The 19,082-nt window shown below is 37.2% G+C and overlaps 1 protein-coding gene across 1 annotated transcript in view; it reads right to left on the bottom strand.

Annotated features, from left to right (window-relative positions):
- CDC14B (cell division cycle 14B) overlaps positions 1-19,082 on the bottom strand; it is a 47,830-nt gene that overhangs the window by 20,550 nt on the left and 8,198 nt on the right. The window contains exons 4-7 of the mRNA XM_072359430.1: positions 16,687-16,779; positions 4,108-4,184; positions 1,824-1,890; positions 543-605 (exon numbers count right to left, since the gene is read on the bottom strand). Of these exons, the coding sequence (XP_072215531.1) occupies positions 543-605; positions 1,824-1,890; positions 4,108-4,184; positions 16,687-16,779 (300 nt within the window). The remainder of the gene's footprint in view (positions 1-542; positions 606-1,823; positions 1,891-4,107; positions 4,185-16,686; positions 16,780-19,082) is intronic.

The following is a 19,082-nucleotide window of genomic DNA, read 5'->3' as shown; positions in this document are numbered from 1 at the left end:
ATTAGCAGTGTTGCATTTCTGAGACTGTATATATTCAGACACTGTAGTCCTTTATCTTCATATTAATTTCCTACACTTCAAACAGAATGTTGGAGGCTTTGAGTTTCCCAGTCCTGTCTTCTTTACCTTAAAGAATGATAATATAGTTTTGCTTTGTGTTCACAAATGCACAGTTTTCCAGAAATCAGTTAGACTTGGGCCTGTCTGCCCTCAAGTTGCCTACAGTAACTGCTCATGAATATGCAAGACATTTAAAAGATGGCCAAGGAACAGATTCTCCCCCACCATCTTCCAAGGTTTTAATAAAAATATAGGAAAAAAAAGTATTTAATTCTGTGTTGTTTTCTGCTTTTCCCCACTATGTTTAAGGCTGACTATGCTTACATCTGACTCTTAATACTCTCTCTCTGATCACTCACCTATATTTAATAATCATAGTTGAAAGAGGCAAAACAGAAATGGAACGTAATACTACAAACAGATAGCACGTATTATAAACAATCATACTAATAGCAAACAAATAAGAAAACTGATACACGTACCTCATAATGCTCATATTCATTTACATCAAATTCATCAAAATCCAGAAAACCATACTGCAAAGCCTAGAATCCAGAATACAACTTTTAACAAAAACAACATCATCTCAGTGAGGACAGTTATGAATTCACACTTTGTAAGTGTACTGTCTTTTTATTACTGCTAGTAGTAAGATATGTCAAAGAGAAAAATAAGTGGCAAACATTACCTATTTCAACTATGGGTATATTCTGAAGTCTGCATTCAAAGATTACAAATATTTTTGTGTATGGATACTATTCTATAAATATTCTAATATCTTCACTAATTAAGAACTGGCTGCAGAAAGACTAAGCCCATAGTAGTAAAGAGAAATCAGTGTGGTACTTCATGCTCCTTACTGTCTACAGCCATTATATTTACTGGTAACTGGCAGTTTATCACTTATTAAATCAGAAAGAGCAAACGAAGACAATCTCAAAACACCATAGATTTTGAATATTAAATTCAAATCTCCTCTCTCACTGCACAGCCCATTGTGGTTTTCCTTGCTGTTCACCAGTATTGAAAAGATAGCAATCCACCACTCTTGGCAAAGGAGAAGCCAGTGTTGGAACACAGAAATACACCTGAAAAATCTCAAAACTACAAGACGTTGGCTCATGCAATAGAAACAGTGGTAGTTGGCAGAGACACTCATAATGGAAAAGAAGCAGTAATGGAATGGAGAGCCACAGAATTCCCCACTTTAATATTCATATAGATGAAAAAGAGCGCATTCAAATTCTCCTTGTTCTAAAATGACACATTAGTCACCAATGTACTTCAACAAGACACAAGGTTATGATAAAAAATTAAAAAAAAAAAAATCAGCTTTTAACGTTGTCACATTTACAATACTGAAGCAAAACTTCAAGTTACAACTGCATACTGAAAATGCCTAAAAAACATCAATAAAGAATTCATAACCTCTTTCAAAGGCAACAGTGGGTCATATGAAAAAACTGCCAGGAAGCTCTTATGGATCAGAGGTACAAACAAGTATCCTGAAAAGATTAACTAAATGGAAGTCAACATTTCCCCTTTATAAACTTTCCTAGTTGAGTACTTAAGTTCACTTCTAGGACTGTTCCATCCAGAAATTTTGTTACAATGCGTAATACTTAACAAGCTGCTAACAATCAGAAAATTGCAATTGTAGCTGTAACAGACTAATTAGATCCTAGCTTTCAAAGCCCCCCTTTTATGCTGGGCAGCAATTACCTCATGTCTCACACTAAAAAAAAAAATACTGTTTAACTTACTTTGTTTATTGCGTGAAAACAATCCAGCAATGTTAGGTGAAAACTGCAAGTACCAAATGAAGCGTCCCTATAACATAAGATGATCAAAACTGTAAAATTTTCCTGTTTAAATCCAATCGAATACAAAAGATATTTCTCTAAAGCAACATTAGAAGATAAATACAATTTACAGTATAGCAAAATAATTATGTCAAACTATTAATTTCCCCTCTTGTATCTTATAACAACAACACAGAAAATTCCTTACTCCAGTTATATCTTTTGTTAAATGTGACATGTTCACTGTACATGTCAACAAAGAACAGAAATATATGAAAAATAACAGAAACTCCCTATGGCTAATACTAATGCCTAAAGAGCTATCACACTGTAACATACACTCTTAAAACATTTCCATCTGAAGTTCACTTTAAAAACATCAAACCATAATACAGGGCAATCTTCTTCTTCGAATTCCATTTAAAGAAAAAAGACACTTCACAAATGCATTTAACATCTGTGAATAGTACCTACTTTAAAAAAAGAAGTCAAGATAGGTATTTGTATGGGTATGTTACAAGACTGCAAAAATAGCATGTTCTTGGTAGATAACCATTACTAGACTCCATAAGCACAGTCAAATAAGCATTCGACAAGAATACTTCAGTCATGTAAAAAATAAACAGAATCAATATCAGATTATATTTTATCTTGTCAGAACAGCTACTTCTGAAAACATGCAGCTCTTATCAGAATACAGGAAATCATTACTGTTACATAAAAGTAAAAAACAGACCATCTTCAAATGCAAACTAAAAGGAGGAAGAAGTTCTGAAGAACCTGAATGTCTGCCTCTACAATTTATTTCTATTCTTTTCTCCTTAATGACTACGTGTGAAGGTGAAAAAAAAAAATCTGCAGGAGACGGTGATAACAGAGCATATTTCAAGTAAGTGGAAAGCATTCTTTGCATGGTGTTAGCAAGTTTTCCTGTTGGTAATGACCAGAAGTACTAACTACATAACTTTCTGTTATTCTGTTGAAAGGTAATGCTTTTTGCAGAAATGAAGATGAGAGAGTGATCTGAATTCAATAGTAAGTTCTCCTGAATTCAAGAAAATGGAAACATTGCTAGCAACTTCAGCATGTTGTATGTATGATACTGGAGACTAGATGTTTTCAGAAGTCAGCTCTCAATAATTCTTGTTAAATAACATATATATATATATTTTTTTTTGTTTTGTTTTGTTTTGTTTTTCCACTGGGGCTGTCAAAGTGATCATACGGGGATTTGGGCATTGTGTATGACCTGAGTGAAAAGCTACTATCTCAGCTATCCACATATATCTTTAGGATTTTTAAAAACACAAAGGTCTTTAAAGGGGCCTTTTTATTTCTGGGAATTAAACAAAAAACAAAAAAACAAAAAAAAAATAGAAATGGGCTGATGGAAACATGAAAATAAAGATGGGTACTACTACACACTTTTACTATGAAGAAGTAAAGGAAATTCAAATCAAATTCAATTCAAATCCTTGGACAGGATCTAGAAAATACAAACAGGCAAGGACTGAATTAATCACCAGAAACCAGACAGCAAACTTGCATTCTAAAAGGTTTTTTGGCCATTCTTTTCTGCACAGAGGCAGCCAATGGAATGTTAGTTTGACCCAAATTTCAGGATCACCTCTTTGAAGAATTTATGAAATTTTTTCTATGCATGATGAATCAACTTTATTTGGTAAATTAAGCTGCACAGCATATACCAGAAAGAAAAGGCTAGAATTACATTCCCTCAGGGTCAAGCAATAACAAACCAGTGGATTTATATATTTCCTCATTGGTAAAAATAAATACTTCAAAGTTATGCTAAATATCAAGAGGCTAGGCAGAATTCTTTAGGCACAGAAGTATTCATAGGTTGCTTCACACATTTGCTAAAGGAAATAACAATGAGTACTAGAAGTATCATAAGTCTTGCGTGATTATTGGAAGGTACTCTGACTTTTAACAGTCAACTACTAGCATAAAAACAATGCCAAGTAGAAAGCAATGTAGATCAAAAAGCTCAACAAAGAGTGTGTAATTTATAGTGCAGCTTCTTCACCTTTTGCATTGTTAAACTTCAGAATCAGATGCTAGGCCCCTGCACTCAGAATCAAGCTGTATCCTTTTAAACTATAGTAAAAACAACAGCAACAATAAAGCAACAAAGCAAAATGGAAAGAAAAAAGTAGTATTGCTAAATACTATATTCTTCTTCAAAATATCGAGCTACAGAAAGTTATAACATATTATTACTCACCTGAAAGGAAGATATGAAACACTGCCAGCTAATACAAGCTTGTATACATCTTCCGGTGATTCTTTCAGATATATTATCTGTTTTTATGGGAAAAGAGGGAAAAATTATCTTATGATTCACAGAAATAAAGTCACTGTTTTTATACACAAGACATAAGTACCATGGAGCTCAAAAGCACTGGGAAAGACCTCCATGAAGAGCAAAAGAATACAAGTGTGCCATAATAAAGTCAAACAAAGCAATAAAAAATACTGGTAAACCCTGAACACATATTCTCAAGCAAAATGTACAGATTTCCCAAATTTCATTTATTTTAGACTAATGTGAAGATACCGGCAAATGTATGAATTATCTGTTCTACAAAACAGTGCACAATGCTCAAAAGATAAGATTAAAATAATAACTTCTAAATGTTTTGATTTTCCTATAGCAGTACACTTGCATTATTCTAGATCTTGAACTTCCTCCTTCATACTGTTGAAGCTGTGTTCAGTAATTAAATCCAGATGTCATAAAGGAAAAATAATAATCCATAGTTCTAGATTCTGCTTCTAGAACTATGTTTTTTATAATAATAGAACGAATACACTTGAGACTCTACAAATCAAACTTTCCACTATCAAAGCATCTCAGAAAAAGGTAAAAATCATAGAGACTACCTAACGACAGGTGTATTGATGGCCTTCCCTCATGAAACACCTGATCACTCCTATATATCCTCTAACACTAAGGTCTGCTTAGGAAATATTGCATAACTATTTTATTATGCAAATCACATCTTCCAGTAATCAAGAAATATCCCCCACATGGCCATGAGAAAATAACTGTTAATAACAAAGCAGTTACTAGCAGGTTCTATAATTTCATGCTAGTACTTTTTCGTTAGAACTGCATTAACTAAGCATTATAAAACTTCAGGAAGTTACTGTTTCATGAAATTTCCATAAATTTATTTACACCTCCTATATAAGAAGCCTTTTTTGTTACAGTTTTTCTTGTATGTAGAAATCGTAGTGAGTACTAATTAAACACCTATCTATAACTAGGATATGGGACTTGAAGGTATACTAAGTAACCTTGCAGATGACACTAAACTGGGAGGAGCTACTGAATCCCTCGAGGGAAGCAGGGAGACTTTGCCAAAGCTGAAAGCTGGACAATCACCAGTTCAACAGCAGGCACTGGATTCTGCAGCTGGGATTGGGAAATTCTAGATATATGTTCAAATTGGAATAAGAAGTTGGAGAGCAACCCCACATGAAAGAATCTGAAGATTATGGCTGACAGCAAGTTTAACATGATGCAGCAGTACACAGTAGCAGCCCAAAGGGCCAACCATACCTGGGGTGCACCAGGCCCAGCACTGTCAGCGGGCAAGGGGCTGTCTGCTCTGTGCAGCCTCACCTCCATGCTGGTTGCAGCTTTGGGTGCCACAACACAAGAAGCACACAAAACTAATGAGTGTTCAAAGGAGGGCTATGAAGACAGGGTCTGAGGGTAAGGGGTACAAGGAAGCAACTGAGGTCTCTGGATCTGTTCAGCCCAGAGCAGGCTAGGCTGAGGGGAGGCCTCATGGTGGCTGCAGCTTCTCACTGGGAGCGGAGGGGCAGCGCTGAGCTCTGCTCTCTGTGACAGCGATATGGTTAGAGAGAAAAGCATGGAGCTGTCAGGGGAGGGGCAGCTGGGAGTTAGGGACAGGTTCTGCACCACGGGGCTGGGGGCAAGGAACAGGCTGCCCAGGGCAGTGGGCACAGCCCCTGGCTGCTGGAGTTCAAGGAGTTTTTGCATACTCCTCCCAGGTATAGGGTTTTGGGTGGTGCTGTGAGGAGCCAGAGGTTGGACTCAATGGGCCTTGTGGGTTCTTCCAATTCAGGATATCCTATGACTTTATGATTCGTATTACCCACAAAATTGTACATCACTTTTGCTCCCGGTTGGCTTTATTTATTTATTTTTTAAAGTTAGCATTGTCATACAGATTTCTTTCTTCTTGCTATTGCAAAACCAGTTCGAACAAATGGCCTAATTTGTGTTGGCAACATCTTCTCCACACACCCACACACATTCCTGTGAGATGAGAATGGGAGGTGGAAGAGATGCTGTTAAAAAAATAAAAGCTTGAAAAGCTTTAGGTATCTTCAACAGACACCTAAAATACAAATGGCAACAGGTGACCTTTCCTGTTTTTCCTCTGATTTGAAAATACTAAGCATTCCTCCTATGCATTTAGCAAAACCAAAGGGGAAAAAAAAAACAACAACACAATTTTTTGTTTAAGTAATATACTATGTTAATGTAAACTGCATGTTTCTTGTGTTTTCACTGAAGTGGTATAAGCGAAGTTTATATTTCAATTTGCAAGCATATACCTAGAATTAAAAAAAAGACTTCAAAATTTTGGATAGATAGGTAGGTAGATCACTTAAGACCTGCTCCTCAGTTGCTTTCTATTCTGCAGGCATACATTATACACAATTCACTGCCTGAAGTAGACATGATGGTTATGTTAAAAAGAATTCCAAGTTGTATGTTTTGATACAGTCACATTAAATGTCTCAGAGCACAATGAACACAGACTTTCAGCTGCCACACACTTATCAGAGAAAGTGCTGCCCCAGAAAAACTTCTAAACCAGAGACATAAAATGGCACTAACAAACAGAGAGAACTGTAATTAAAGAGCAAAAACAGAGGTTGTACCCAGAAATGAGTCACTCTGTAAAGAAGCTGTGATTCAGTGCTGCCAGGCTGGGTAATACAGAGCAATACTTGTACAACAGGCAAACAGAAAGGCATATACGGTTAGTTAATCCTTGAAGCACCTGTAGCACAAAGGAAAAGGATTCCTCTCACATTTCAGCTGATCTTTTACCATCTTCTTGAATAATACAAGCTTCAACACAACAGCATGTTTGCAAATGTAACGGCAGCAAGAGGATGTTCTTGTTGCCCTAGTGGACACATCACAATAATTAAGTCTAAATTACACCACATGGTATCAAAACTGGTTAGTTCTTAGTTATGAAATGACAATACTAGTGAAGAAGCACATCTGAATGGATATTCCTTGACACAGTTACATAAGCATTCACCACAGACAAGCACATTTAAGAAAGCCAATGTGATTTCTAATGAAAAATTCTGAGCACCGGAATATCTACCATCACAGAGTACATATAAAAAACAAACAAACAAACCAAAAACAAAACAAAACAAAACCACACTGCAAGGATATAGCATTTTTAAATGCAAACAAGTTTAACTAAGCAAAAATGCACAATAGTTCCAGTGCATATGAAACAATATGTAGTACATTCACTGAAGGAAGCTCTTTAGTGGAGTTAGACTTCTTAAAATTTTCTGGAACAAAACCAGACTGTGGTACATTCTGACTGTACTGCACACATAAGATGTAACATGTGGAACAGTTTCAGAGACAACTGTGGGTGAAACTGCTGGATAAAGTTCTTGGTGAAAAGTTGTTTATAAAAACCTCAGGTTAGTAGGAGGATATCTGGGCAGGTGTGATAAAATGGTCTATTTCCAAACAAAGAATAGCATTCAGTCTTTACTGAGTGAGAAAGACTACAAATTGAAACTTCATTCATAATGAAAGTATCCCAGCAGTAACACAACACAAGAAGCCATTAAAACAGAAGTGGAAGCAAGATCTTTTCTGTCAGTTTAAGATCAGAAGAGAATCCCAGCAGGAAATCTTGGATGTGTGGAAAGCTGGACCAAGGATGAATCTCTAACTGGATTGGGGTTGCTAGTGGACAAGGTTCCAAACATACACAGGTTGTTCTGAAAGCGATGACTTCTATTTTTTTCCATGGAAACTATAACAGATCCAAAGAACACAGTAACACTATTTGATACAGTAAATTCTCATCTACAGAACTCCTTTTTTCAACACAGTCACTAACATTAGTGATGCATTTTCATCAGAGATGAATAAGAACTGCATGCCACACTTGTAAATATCTACATCTGTACTGCCACTTACTGTCACTACTGAAACACATCACCCACTGCCTCACTGTGCTCACATCCACTGTTTGGTCTCCTTGTTCAACAAGCACCGATGACTGTCAATGGTTGCTGCTTTTATAGCATGGAGAAATGACACCCCTTTGCTCCACGTGCACTTCCACATCAGATGCCATTCTGTCAGCAACCCTCTGCTGCCATCTGTCACGTAACAACAAAAAGTAATGAAATGGTGGGAAGGTTCAACCTCTACTGCCATAATATTAACACCCACCTTTGACATCGTGAGGCAACATAATCAAATAGGAAGCATTCATTTTGGAGTAGCCTTCATAGAAACTGACTGTAGGTAGGACTAAAGGAGTGAGACATGGAGCAGCCAAGAACAGGCTAACAGGAGACATCAAAGCAGCAAAGGCCACACCTGTGTTACAATGTGTGTAAACTAGCATAAATGCATCTGCAGACTGAAAGCTGGCAACAAAGTACTGACATCTATACCGTAGACTTCTGGAATTTTTATTTATTTTAACTTCATGCTAGTCCTAGTCTGATCCCGTGGACCGGACGCTCATGAGCTGTTGGGATTGCCCATACGGTGCTCCATGAAGGGATCCAAAATGCACTGACCAAGGGTTTAAGGAGAGATCCAATTTTAACAGACTCCTGATACAAACCTAAACTTTGTTAGACAAACTGACAAATACCCCATAGTTCAAGGTCAGTGGAAGCTACTTTTTCTGAAAAGGAGGTCGCTAAAACCTTAAGGATGAATTATTTCACTGGAATTATGTGAAAGGCAGTAAATGAGAGAGGAAGTAAAGATAATTAGAGTGACTTCTGAGCAGACAGGATTGTTTGAAGTAAGAAGAATTTTATAAGGTACTCAACAGAACTGAAGTTTCAGAAAAAGATGAAAATGTGAATGTTGAACTGACAAAAATGAAAACAAATACACTTACAGATATGTTTGTAAACTGATGAAGTGTGTACAAGGGGGAGGACATGAAATAGGAAGAGACATACCACTAGAAATATACAACACTTGAAACCAATTTAACTACATCCTGAATCTAAGCTTGGCTACTTACATTTCTGCAGGATTACAGGATTTTTCACACACAAAGCTCTTTTCTGAAGCTAATGCCCATAATGCAACCACCATGAAGTACAATAAAATGATATGCAAGTATAAATTCTAAGCAATTAAATTAACTGTTATTTAGTAGAAACTAACGTATTCTGGGTACTTTCGTGTATTATTGTATGTACAGAGAAAAGTTTATTCAAATTTTACAATCATATCACAAGGGCTCTCCTTCCTCAGGCCAAACATTCAAAACAAGCAACTTTTTAACAGAAACTTGAAAATTCTGCTTTGTGAAGACTGGAAAGAAAGCATGCAAAAGTACAGCTGCATTGATTTTAATGTTTTCCTACAATCTCATACAAGTGTGGACACATGCACATACAAGCCTACATTCACACACACACAAAAAAGCTTTTACAAATCCTTTTCTTAAGTATATTCAAGAAAACTATTATAATAAAGAACTGACATCTTTCACAGTAACACTGTTTTTTCACCCTGTATAATAATTTACATACTACTTCTTTAGAAATTCTTTTTCTTTATGCATGTAAAAATGATATCCTACTGAACTTCAAAATACAGCCAGAAATTTGCCATTAGGGTTGAACCATTAACATTGCTCTAATTATCCTTTTTATTTAGGACATCTAATTAAAGGACTGGATGTAGCTCTGTGAATGGTCAAGAACCTCTCATGCACTGCTCCTGTCAATACTGCCATGTAGTCCAACAGCCACTAGAATGCTCATTCAATGAAATGGGAAAGCTTGTAGGGCTAGGCTACTGAACACTCACAATCAACCACTGAATGAAAGTTCTAGCAGTAATCAAATCTTATCTGATTTATACTACTGTTTTCAAACCAGTCCTATTTTAAACACGGGTCTGCTAGATTAGTGTTGCTCCTACAGAAACACTATTTGCAATAGGATGGAAAGTATTCCTGGTAGAAATCTAAATCCCCAGAACACCAACTTTTGGTGTTCTCACCAAGAGTTACCATGTGAGAGTAATACTGCACCCAAAACAGAACACATCAAATAATAAAGATACCTGATATCATTTGTTGCTTTTTAGGGAAAATAAAGAAAGCCATACTGTTAAAAATCATATTAACTCAAGTCTGCAAATAGCCCTTTGAATTCATGTTGATGATGTGCTTAATAAGCAACTTTATTCTCCTTGTCAGCCCTTAAGTGAAATACCTACTTGAGGTTGCTACCCTCAACCACAAATCTTACCCCATTGACTTAAAAGGATGACAACAATGAGAAGATTCAATTTCAACTGCCTACAAGCACATTTTATGCAATACAATTATGTTCCAAAAATGTCACTCACTTAAAATAATCTGAACCACTGTGAACTACAAATAAATACAAATCACTCAATTCAGAACAAATACCTCTACATCAAAAGCTGGCACATATGCATAATTTTACTATAAAAGTATAAAATATGTTATGTTATTAAAACCTAAACTGAACATACTAGACAGTTAATACACTAAACTTTCTAGCAATATTTCTTCGAATAATAAGTTTTTATATGGAAGTGTACAGTACTAAAGAAATGGAAGCTTGTGTATGGAGGAGTACTGTACTAAAGAAATGCACATGTAGCTGACTACACTTTTATAACCAGAAACACAGTTTGTTAAATAGATAGAAGCCTCCAATCATTTCTAAAACAGTTGAGAGGGGCATAGCTGGAAACATCAGCACTTCATAACATCTAAGAAAGTAAGCTAATAATACTATAGTGATGAAACCCCAGAGGGCAATACTATGCAGAAATGCAGCCTGGAAAGAACGCAGTAAGGAAGAACTTAGTAGAAAAAAGCAAGAAAAACTGTTATAATGAAAACTTATGATGATTTCCAAAATGCCATTCAGATGAGATAAGTTTTTAGAGGTCTTGAACACAGAGAAAGACTTAAGGCAACTTTTGCTAGTATGAAATACCAGTATTTCTTTGTTCTTCTTCTCTCTGCCATTCAAATTACAAGCATAAACTTTCTTCACCAAAATGCAGCTGAGAGTGAACACAGTTTGCCCACCTCTAATTTGAGCACTGTACCTGTTACCCATTTACTATCACTCAGCTTGGACCACTAAACAGATTTACCTCCTTTTCTACATCTTAGCCAGAGATAACCTGCAGGTGCCACAGTAAAAGCATAACAGCTCAACATTATATGTAGGCTGGTGTTAACTGCTTCTACAACTTCCAACTCCTAAGCCACATTAGGCCCACAGTCAGGAAGGCCACCATCAAACTGGAAAGTCATAAACAGTATTATGGATCAGAATGGATGAAGGAAATGCTGCTTACCCTGAAGAAAGAAGATCAGAAAATAGACAAAGTACAGAGATGAGTCCTGGAGAAGATGACCTGAATTACAGCAGTTCATGGGGCAGTACCCCCAGAGGGTCGCCCTCCAAGTACATAATTAGTGCCAGGCCTGAGAAAAGAAACACTGTTACTAAGTTAATGCAGTTAAGGGGAGAGGGGGGATCTTGGTAACTGGGTGGTTAGTACACAGAATATATTTTCTTTCTTAATATAGAAGGAGCAATGGTAGGAGAAGCAGACTTTCCTCACCCACAGCCAAGTCCCGGTGAAAATCAAGAGAAGCCACTGTAGATATCAACTCAGAAGATCACTGCTGCTTTGGTAGAGTGATAAGGCCTGAACAACACAGACAGCTTATAAGGAAAAGCAGTTTTTCTTCAGGAGGTGAAGAACAAGTGTTTTTTCCCCCTTCCCATCTTTCCCTTCACACTATCCACCCCAAATAATTTGTGACCATTCAACTCCAACTAAACAAATGTGGCTATGCTTTGTGTGGCTGAATGTGTACACAAAATATTATTCCCATTATGCAGCATAACATACATAAAAATTAAACAAAATACAAAAATATGAGGGCTGCTCCAAAAGTAATGCCTCCAATTTGATTATGTTGGCCCACAGTGTTGGAGGCAGCTGGCAGTAGAGGCTGAACCATCTCACCTATCTTCCATTACATTTTGCTGCCAGGCAGCAGAAGCATAAACTGACAAAATGGTATCTGACACAGAAATGCATGTGAAGCAAAGAGGTGTTACTGAATTCCTCCAGACAGAAAAAAATAACACCCGCTGACATTCAATGACACTTGCTGAATGCTTAAGGAAATCAAACAGTAGATGTGAGCACAGAGAGGTGGTGGGTGGTATGTACCAGCAGTGGCAACAGCCAGATTCTAGACGACCATGCACAAATGTGACACCATGAAATGAAGAGCCACTTGCTTGACTCATCCATGCAAATCAGCAGGTTACAACGAAGGAACTGTGTAAGGAGCTGAATACCAGCTTCAATGCACTGGAAATAATGGTGGCAGAGTTGAAACATTGCCAAGTTTGGACCAGGTGGTTCCCACGAAGACTTACACGGGAACAGAAATAACACAGTATGCAAGTCTGTCAGGACCTATTTAACCAATACGAGGCTGAAAGTGACAGCTTCTAGGACTGGCATCATTACTGGTGACAAGAGGTAGCATCCCCACCAGTGTGAAAACAGTAGTCCATGCAGTGACGCAGGGAGTGAATTTCCCACTGAAGAAAAGGTTCAAGATGGAGTCCTCAGAAGGCAAAGTGATGTGGACTGCCTTTTGGGAAAGGAAGGGGTCATCCTGGATTTCTTGGAACCTGAACAAACCCGCAGTTCTGCAATACTGACTAAGCTGAAGGCTCAAATTCCAGTGTCACACCAAAGGAGACAACCTTTCTCTTACAACATGATCATGCTAGGCTCATACCAGTATGAAGTCCACAGAGCACACTGCTAGTCTTGACTAGACTGCCCTTCCATATACTCACCAGATGCTTTCATTTGGCACCTTCTGATTTCCATCTGTTCAGGATGATGAAAGATGGACTGTATAGGCAACTATATTGAAAAAGTATGCTTTGTAGTTGAGAATTTGCATGATCAAATACTGTTGTTCTGCTCCTTGAATCTGTTATAGTTTCCAGGGAAAGAAATAGAGGCATTACTTTTAGAGTGACCTGCATAGATGAAAGATGAACAATATAGGAACTAAGATCTAAACTGTTAATATTTACACTAAAATATCCTAAAAGCTACATATATAACAGTGCACTGGAAACTCTGTTCTTCCTCTTTAAGTTCGTGTTACATTGAAGAGCCCTGTAGCCTGAGTTAGGCTGTGCTGTCACATCAAAGTACACCTGGAAGAAAGCAGCAGATTCAGGAGGGGAAGGAAATAAGCGTGTAGTTTGAATGTCCCCTTCAGAAACTATCTCCACAAAAGAGGAAAGACAGACAAGCCAGATGAAGATGGGAGATGTGGGAACATTATAAAACAAGAACTGTGAGGAAGAGACTGGGAGCAGACTTTGCTTGTAAACCAGAACGCTAACATCTGCCCTTTCACTTCACCACAGTTAATGAAGACCTTTACAATTGCAGTAGTTGTCAAAATGAGCACATCTCCACACAGTTAATATACACATACATATGTATTCAGACAAAAGATGCTGAACAGTCATGCCAACATATTACAATTTCTATCAACAGAAATTAAATAACTGCTTAGGAATTTTAACTTCAGGTTGATGGGCCTTTAAAAGATAGACTTTCAAGCTGCTAAGTGTAAAAATACTGAAAGCTTATGAAAACACGCAAATGTCTTTTAACAGTTACATACAGTTCATTGTATTTTTAATGTATTCATGTGTTCAAGTGTGATTCCATTAAAAAAAATAATAATAAAAAAAAAAAGTACAAAAACCACACACACTTACTGTATCTGTGCTATTCCTAAATGCTGGTAGCCTGTTATTCCAAACAATTAGGAATTCCTGCAGAATCCAAAACTATGCATAGGCTATCAAAGGCCTTATAACATACACAGATGAGCACTATTTTTATGACTCACTCTGTGGACACTACTTCCCCATTCTACTTCCTTGCTCTTCCCACCCAGGCTCCCCCAGTATGATGCAATGCCACACAGCTCCTTGATCTAAGGAAAGCAGATACTGAACTTGAAAAAATATTCAACCCACAGAAGACAAAATACAGAATGACAATCTATCAATCTATCATTTCTACAGTATGGGATAAGAAATGATCCAATTCAGTTCAAATAATGACAAGCATTACCAAATGGTAGATCCTTCTTCATCAAAAAGCTATGCACTCTGAACTGAAGAAGAAGCATCTGGATGCTTAAACCTACATAAAAATGACCTTAATGTACTTCCTTCCAGTCAGGAATTACGATTATACACATACATTTCTCAGACATTCTGTGCAGATCCTAAGCCCCTGTGTGCTTCACAGAGAACAATACAGAAAGCAGGAACATGGGATATGTGCGTCTGAACACTACAGCACTGTTTACTGTAATTAAGCCTGCCTCTTCATGAAAGATCATCCAAGTACACCAAGGAAAAAAAGTAAGCCCTAGAGGAACAGTCTGTGATCTTCCTTCACTGGAATCCCTCCCGCATCAATCTGGGAAGAGATTATATCTCACTTCATAGAAAAGGTAGTACAGAAGCCAAAAACCATTGCATTGGAAAGAAAAACAGGATCCAACTAGAACTACCTCACCATCTATGATTCGTAATTATCCAAAGGACAACTCTTCCTACCCCCAAGGAGAAGATGAATACTAACATAGTGCTTCCCTTCATTAAAGGACAATGCTGAAAGACTGAACCTGTAAAAGGCAATACAATAAGTGCAGATTTCTGAACTCCAGAAAATTATCTGTGGCTTTGACTTGCCTCTTTCTGTCATATGTCACAGTCCTCCCATATGCACTGGCTAGTCAGTCATAATCTTTCTTCATGTCAGTGCTCGATGATGGAGGCATCTGGAGGCATGTGGTTGTAAGGTGCAGGTCTGTCCTATGCTCCGTCAGCCCCATGTAGATTGTCACCAGGTGTTGCAACACCCAATCTGACAGCAACACTGGAACACTTTGATGGCATTTTGGTCCTTCCAGCCTCTTGGTTTTAATCACCAGCAGGACTTTGTCTTCTTCTAATGCCTGGATATTATGCCTAGTTGCAGACGCTCTGTTTCTCCAAGGTCAGCTACTAATTGAGCAGCCTGCTGGACCACCACCTCTGATGCCAATAGAGGATTTAATACTGAGACCAGAGTACCATATAGGTGGGAAGCGGCCTGCTGTAAAATCAGGTCCCGCTGAGAATCTAACCATATCAGGGCTATCAAATCTTAATAGATAACTTCCCTCATACCAAATTCTTGGATATAATTTTGAAGGTCCTCCATGGAGGACCACAACCCTGTACACAGCAGTATATGCAGCTGGAAGCTGCAGCTGTTTACTTAATGTAATATCTTAACAGTGAACAAATTTAGTAACTCACGTTGCCAGTTTCTTAAGAATACAAAGATCAGCAGTAACACTCATAAGGTTCCTGTTTTACAGATAGCCGAAATAGCAGATTTTCAAGTTAAGTTCTTTATTCATATGATTATTGTAGAAAACAGATAACAAAGAAAACCTGCGAAGCAACAAACAGGACTTAGCTATGAAGTAGGGAAGCAGCAAGAAGGCTGTTAGCACAGTTACTACTGTATAGCGGCACAGCTGGTAAACCACAATGACCTAAGGCTAGATGAACTCTGATCCTTCAGATTTTCAACATCAAAAAACACAGCGGTCATCACTTTGTTTCAAAAGCAAATGAACAAGAGAGAGAGTGTGTTACAATCAAGCCATATTACAAGTCAAAACAGAACAGGAACGCAGTTCATCACATATTTCATACTTAGGCTGTTTGTACTCTATTCCTCAGCTACAGTTTTGTATACCAAGTACTGATTCTTCCAGATGTAGTTGCAATGGGAAGCCATTTTTGCAGTCAAGAACCTGACTCAGCACATCTGCAGCCCAAGCTTTATACTGGCTCTACTACACAACCTTAGCCTCCTCATAGGTTAACTGAAGAGATCATCTCAAAGTAAAAAAGAAGAAAGTGGGGAAGAAAAGACATATTTAAATGTTTGCAAAAGGAAATGATACACTGTACTTTGTCCAAGACAATATTTGTTGAAAAAAGGAAAAAGAAAATAAAAATCAATCATTTTTTTTTTTTCTAAAGGGAAAGATGCATACATATTTCGAAATTCAAAAAACTATGACAAATAATGAAACTCCAAATTTTTTTCAGAGGCGATTTTTTTTTTTTTTTTTTCCTTCTAGGAGCACAGATTGCACTACAAGGAAAAAACCAAAAAACAACAAAAAACAAAAGAAATCTATCCATATACCTGTTGGACATTACAAGTTCTAATAGAAGGTGGCAGTTTAGTGCAAGATACATTAATAACAATATTATCCAAGAGAAAAAAAGTGTTTCTATCTTGCTGTTTTAAAAAATGAGTATGAAAGAATAAATTTATTTAACCTTTTGATGTAATGGTAAAAATTTTAATACTTACTGCGTAGGAGCCTATGAGAAATGCAGCATTTGCTTGCTTTTTTCGATCAAAGCCAGTGTAATGAACTATTTTCTTCTTTATCAATGAAAATGACTGTATCAAGAAATGAACAAGATTATAATTTTGCTGTTCATGTGTTTCACATCTCCTTTCCCTGTAAGGCTCAGTTCATCTACTTTCAACCATTTGTATTGAGAAGACAGAACACATCATAGACAAATCCCTCAAAAGCCCTTGAAACTTGAATCACTGCTAAACTATCATAAAATATCTCTGTTATATAGCAGTGTTGCTCTCTCACTGCACTTAAGACAAATATAATCCAGATCACTAGCAGTAATATGTTCTCAGCAATCTTAACACCTCCCTCCAATGTAATAACCCAATATATTGAAAGAGACTATTAATTATATAAACTTCTGTTGCTTCAGAGCACCCTGTAAAACAGATGTCCAAACTGCAGCTCGGCATGGCTGGCAATACTGCTAACTTCCTGACCTGATCTATAAAGGCAGCAGCTTTTCACTGCTGCACAGAGGACCTGGGCAAGCACCCAGTCCCCAGCAACACCCAAACCATTAGCACACTGTTAACACTGTGTTGGCTGAAAGCAAGGCCTAAGGAACACAGCATTGACTCAAGTGATAGTGAATAACTGCATGTATTTTGACACACTGACTGAACTCAGTGCTCTGAACAGTAAGTAATATGCAGTTGTGCTTTCTGGTTCAATAAGGGGATTTGAAAATATGTTTCAAGATTGGGAAAAAAAAAAAATCGATTTATGTTTGAAACATCATTTTCAGCTGATATAAACACACTACCCACAGGTTTTCAAATTGAATGCATAGGGCTGCAATCAGATATTTAACTAAAAAATCTGATCACATCTCTTTATCAGACTTTTATACACCCTCTCTTACAAGAGAAATATCCTTCACTTCACAACCACACTTTGTTCATGTTGTCACTTTTTGGCAGTACACATGTTTGTAAACAACTGTCAAGGATTATGCACCAGAAGAGAAAAATTTCACCAAAAATCTCTGATGAACACCTTGCGAGCTCACTAAGAACTGCAACCATTGTCATCAAACCAGACTGATGCTTTAGTTTCACAGCAAGGGTCACATATCCCATTAGTTTTATATTTTTTGTTCCAATCCTGTATTAACGTTTTCAGGAAAAAAATTAAATAAAATAAAATGTCTTGTTACTCATAAATTAACGATATTGTCTACTTCACAGGGGCTGCTCCAAAAGTAATGCCTCCTGTTTTATTATGTTGGCAGTATGGTAGCAGAGGCTGAACCATCCCACAAATAACCCATTACATTTTGTTGCCACGTGACAGATGGCAACAGTCTGACACAACAGTGCCTGAAGTAGAAGTGTGTCACTGAATTGTTCTATGAGGAAAAAATGGTACCCACTTATATTCATTGATGCTTGCTGAATGTTCATTATGGGGATGAAACAGTATATGTGAATACAGTGAGGCAGTGGGTGGTGTGTTTCAGCAGTGGTAACAGCAGGTCATCTCTTCTGGGGCAGATTTTGATAGTGTGGCAGGCAGCTCTTGTTCACTGCTAGTAGAAATGCATAACAAGTGGTATTTTTTCAACTGTGTTGAAAAATAGTGTTCCATACATGAACTGTGCTCTTTGTATTGGTTGCAGTTTCCATGGAAATACACAGAAGGCATTACTTTTGGAGCAACTTGTGTAAATGCAGCCGAAGACAATTCCTCTGTACTTAAGGCATCCCAGAAAAGCCAAAAGGTATGACACCCATGCTGTAAACAGAAGTAAGAAAGCCTTAAATCTAAGGTAAATCTGTTCTTAGCTCTATAGTGACAATACAAGATGGATTTAAGTAAACTGATGCCATTTACAGACACCAAGTGATACCCTCTGCCAAAAAAACCCAAAACCAAATCAAACAAACAAAAAACAACAAAACCCCACTTAAACTTTGCTAAACTACTATGTTCCACGTGCTTTCCAATTTTCATAGCTCAGTGGTACTTTTAAGACCTAAACAGTTTTGAACTGGCAAATGGGGATTCACATTAATGCTAATAAGCTTTTTATCTGCCTAGCAAGTTTTATAGTCCAACTTCTGTAAAAGGTCAACTAACTTGAAGTCATTGATTTCATCAATACAGAAACTCTCTATTATAAAGACACCATGTTCTAACAAGACTCCAATTACAAAGCAACCCTATGGAAAAAAAAAAAAAGGATGCAGTGGGAACATGACAAGTCTTCTCTAGGACCATGCCAAAAATACTATCAAAAATCATTGCTTCTTACATATTGCTTCTTACAGAAGAGGTGTCAGTACCAGAAGAGGAATATAAGTTAAAAAATATATATATAAAAAAATCTACCATT

This window comes from Excalfactoria chinensis, chromosome Z (assembly GCF_039878825.1).
Source record: "Excalfactoria chinensis isolate bCotChi1 chromosome Z, bCotChi1.hap2, whole genome shotgun sequence".
In the NCBI taxonomy this organism is placed as follows: Eukaryota; Metazoa; Chordata; class Aves; order Galliformes; family Phasianidae; genus Excalfactoria; species Excalfactoria chinensis.
Note: the sequence above shows the minus strand (reverse complement) of the source record. Positions and strands in the feature narration are given on the sequence as shown.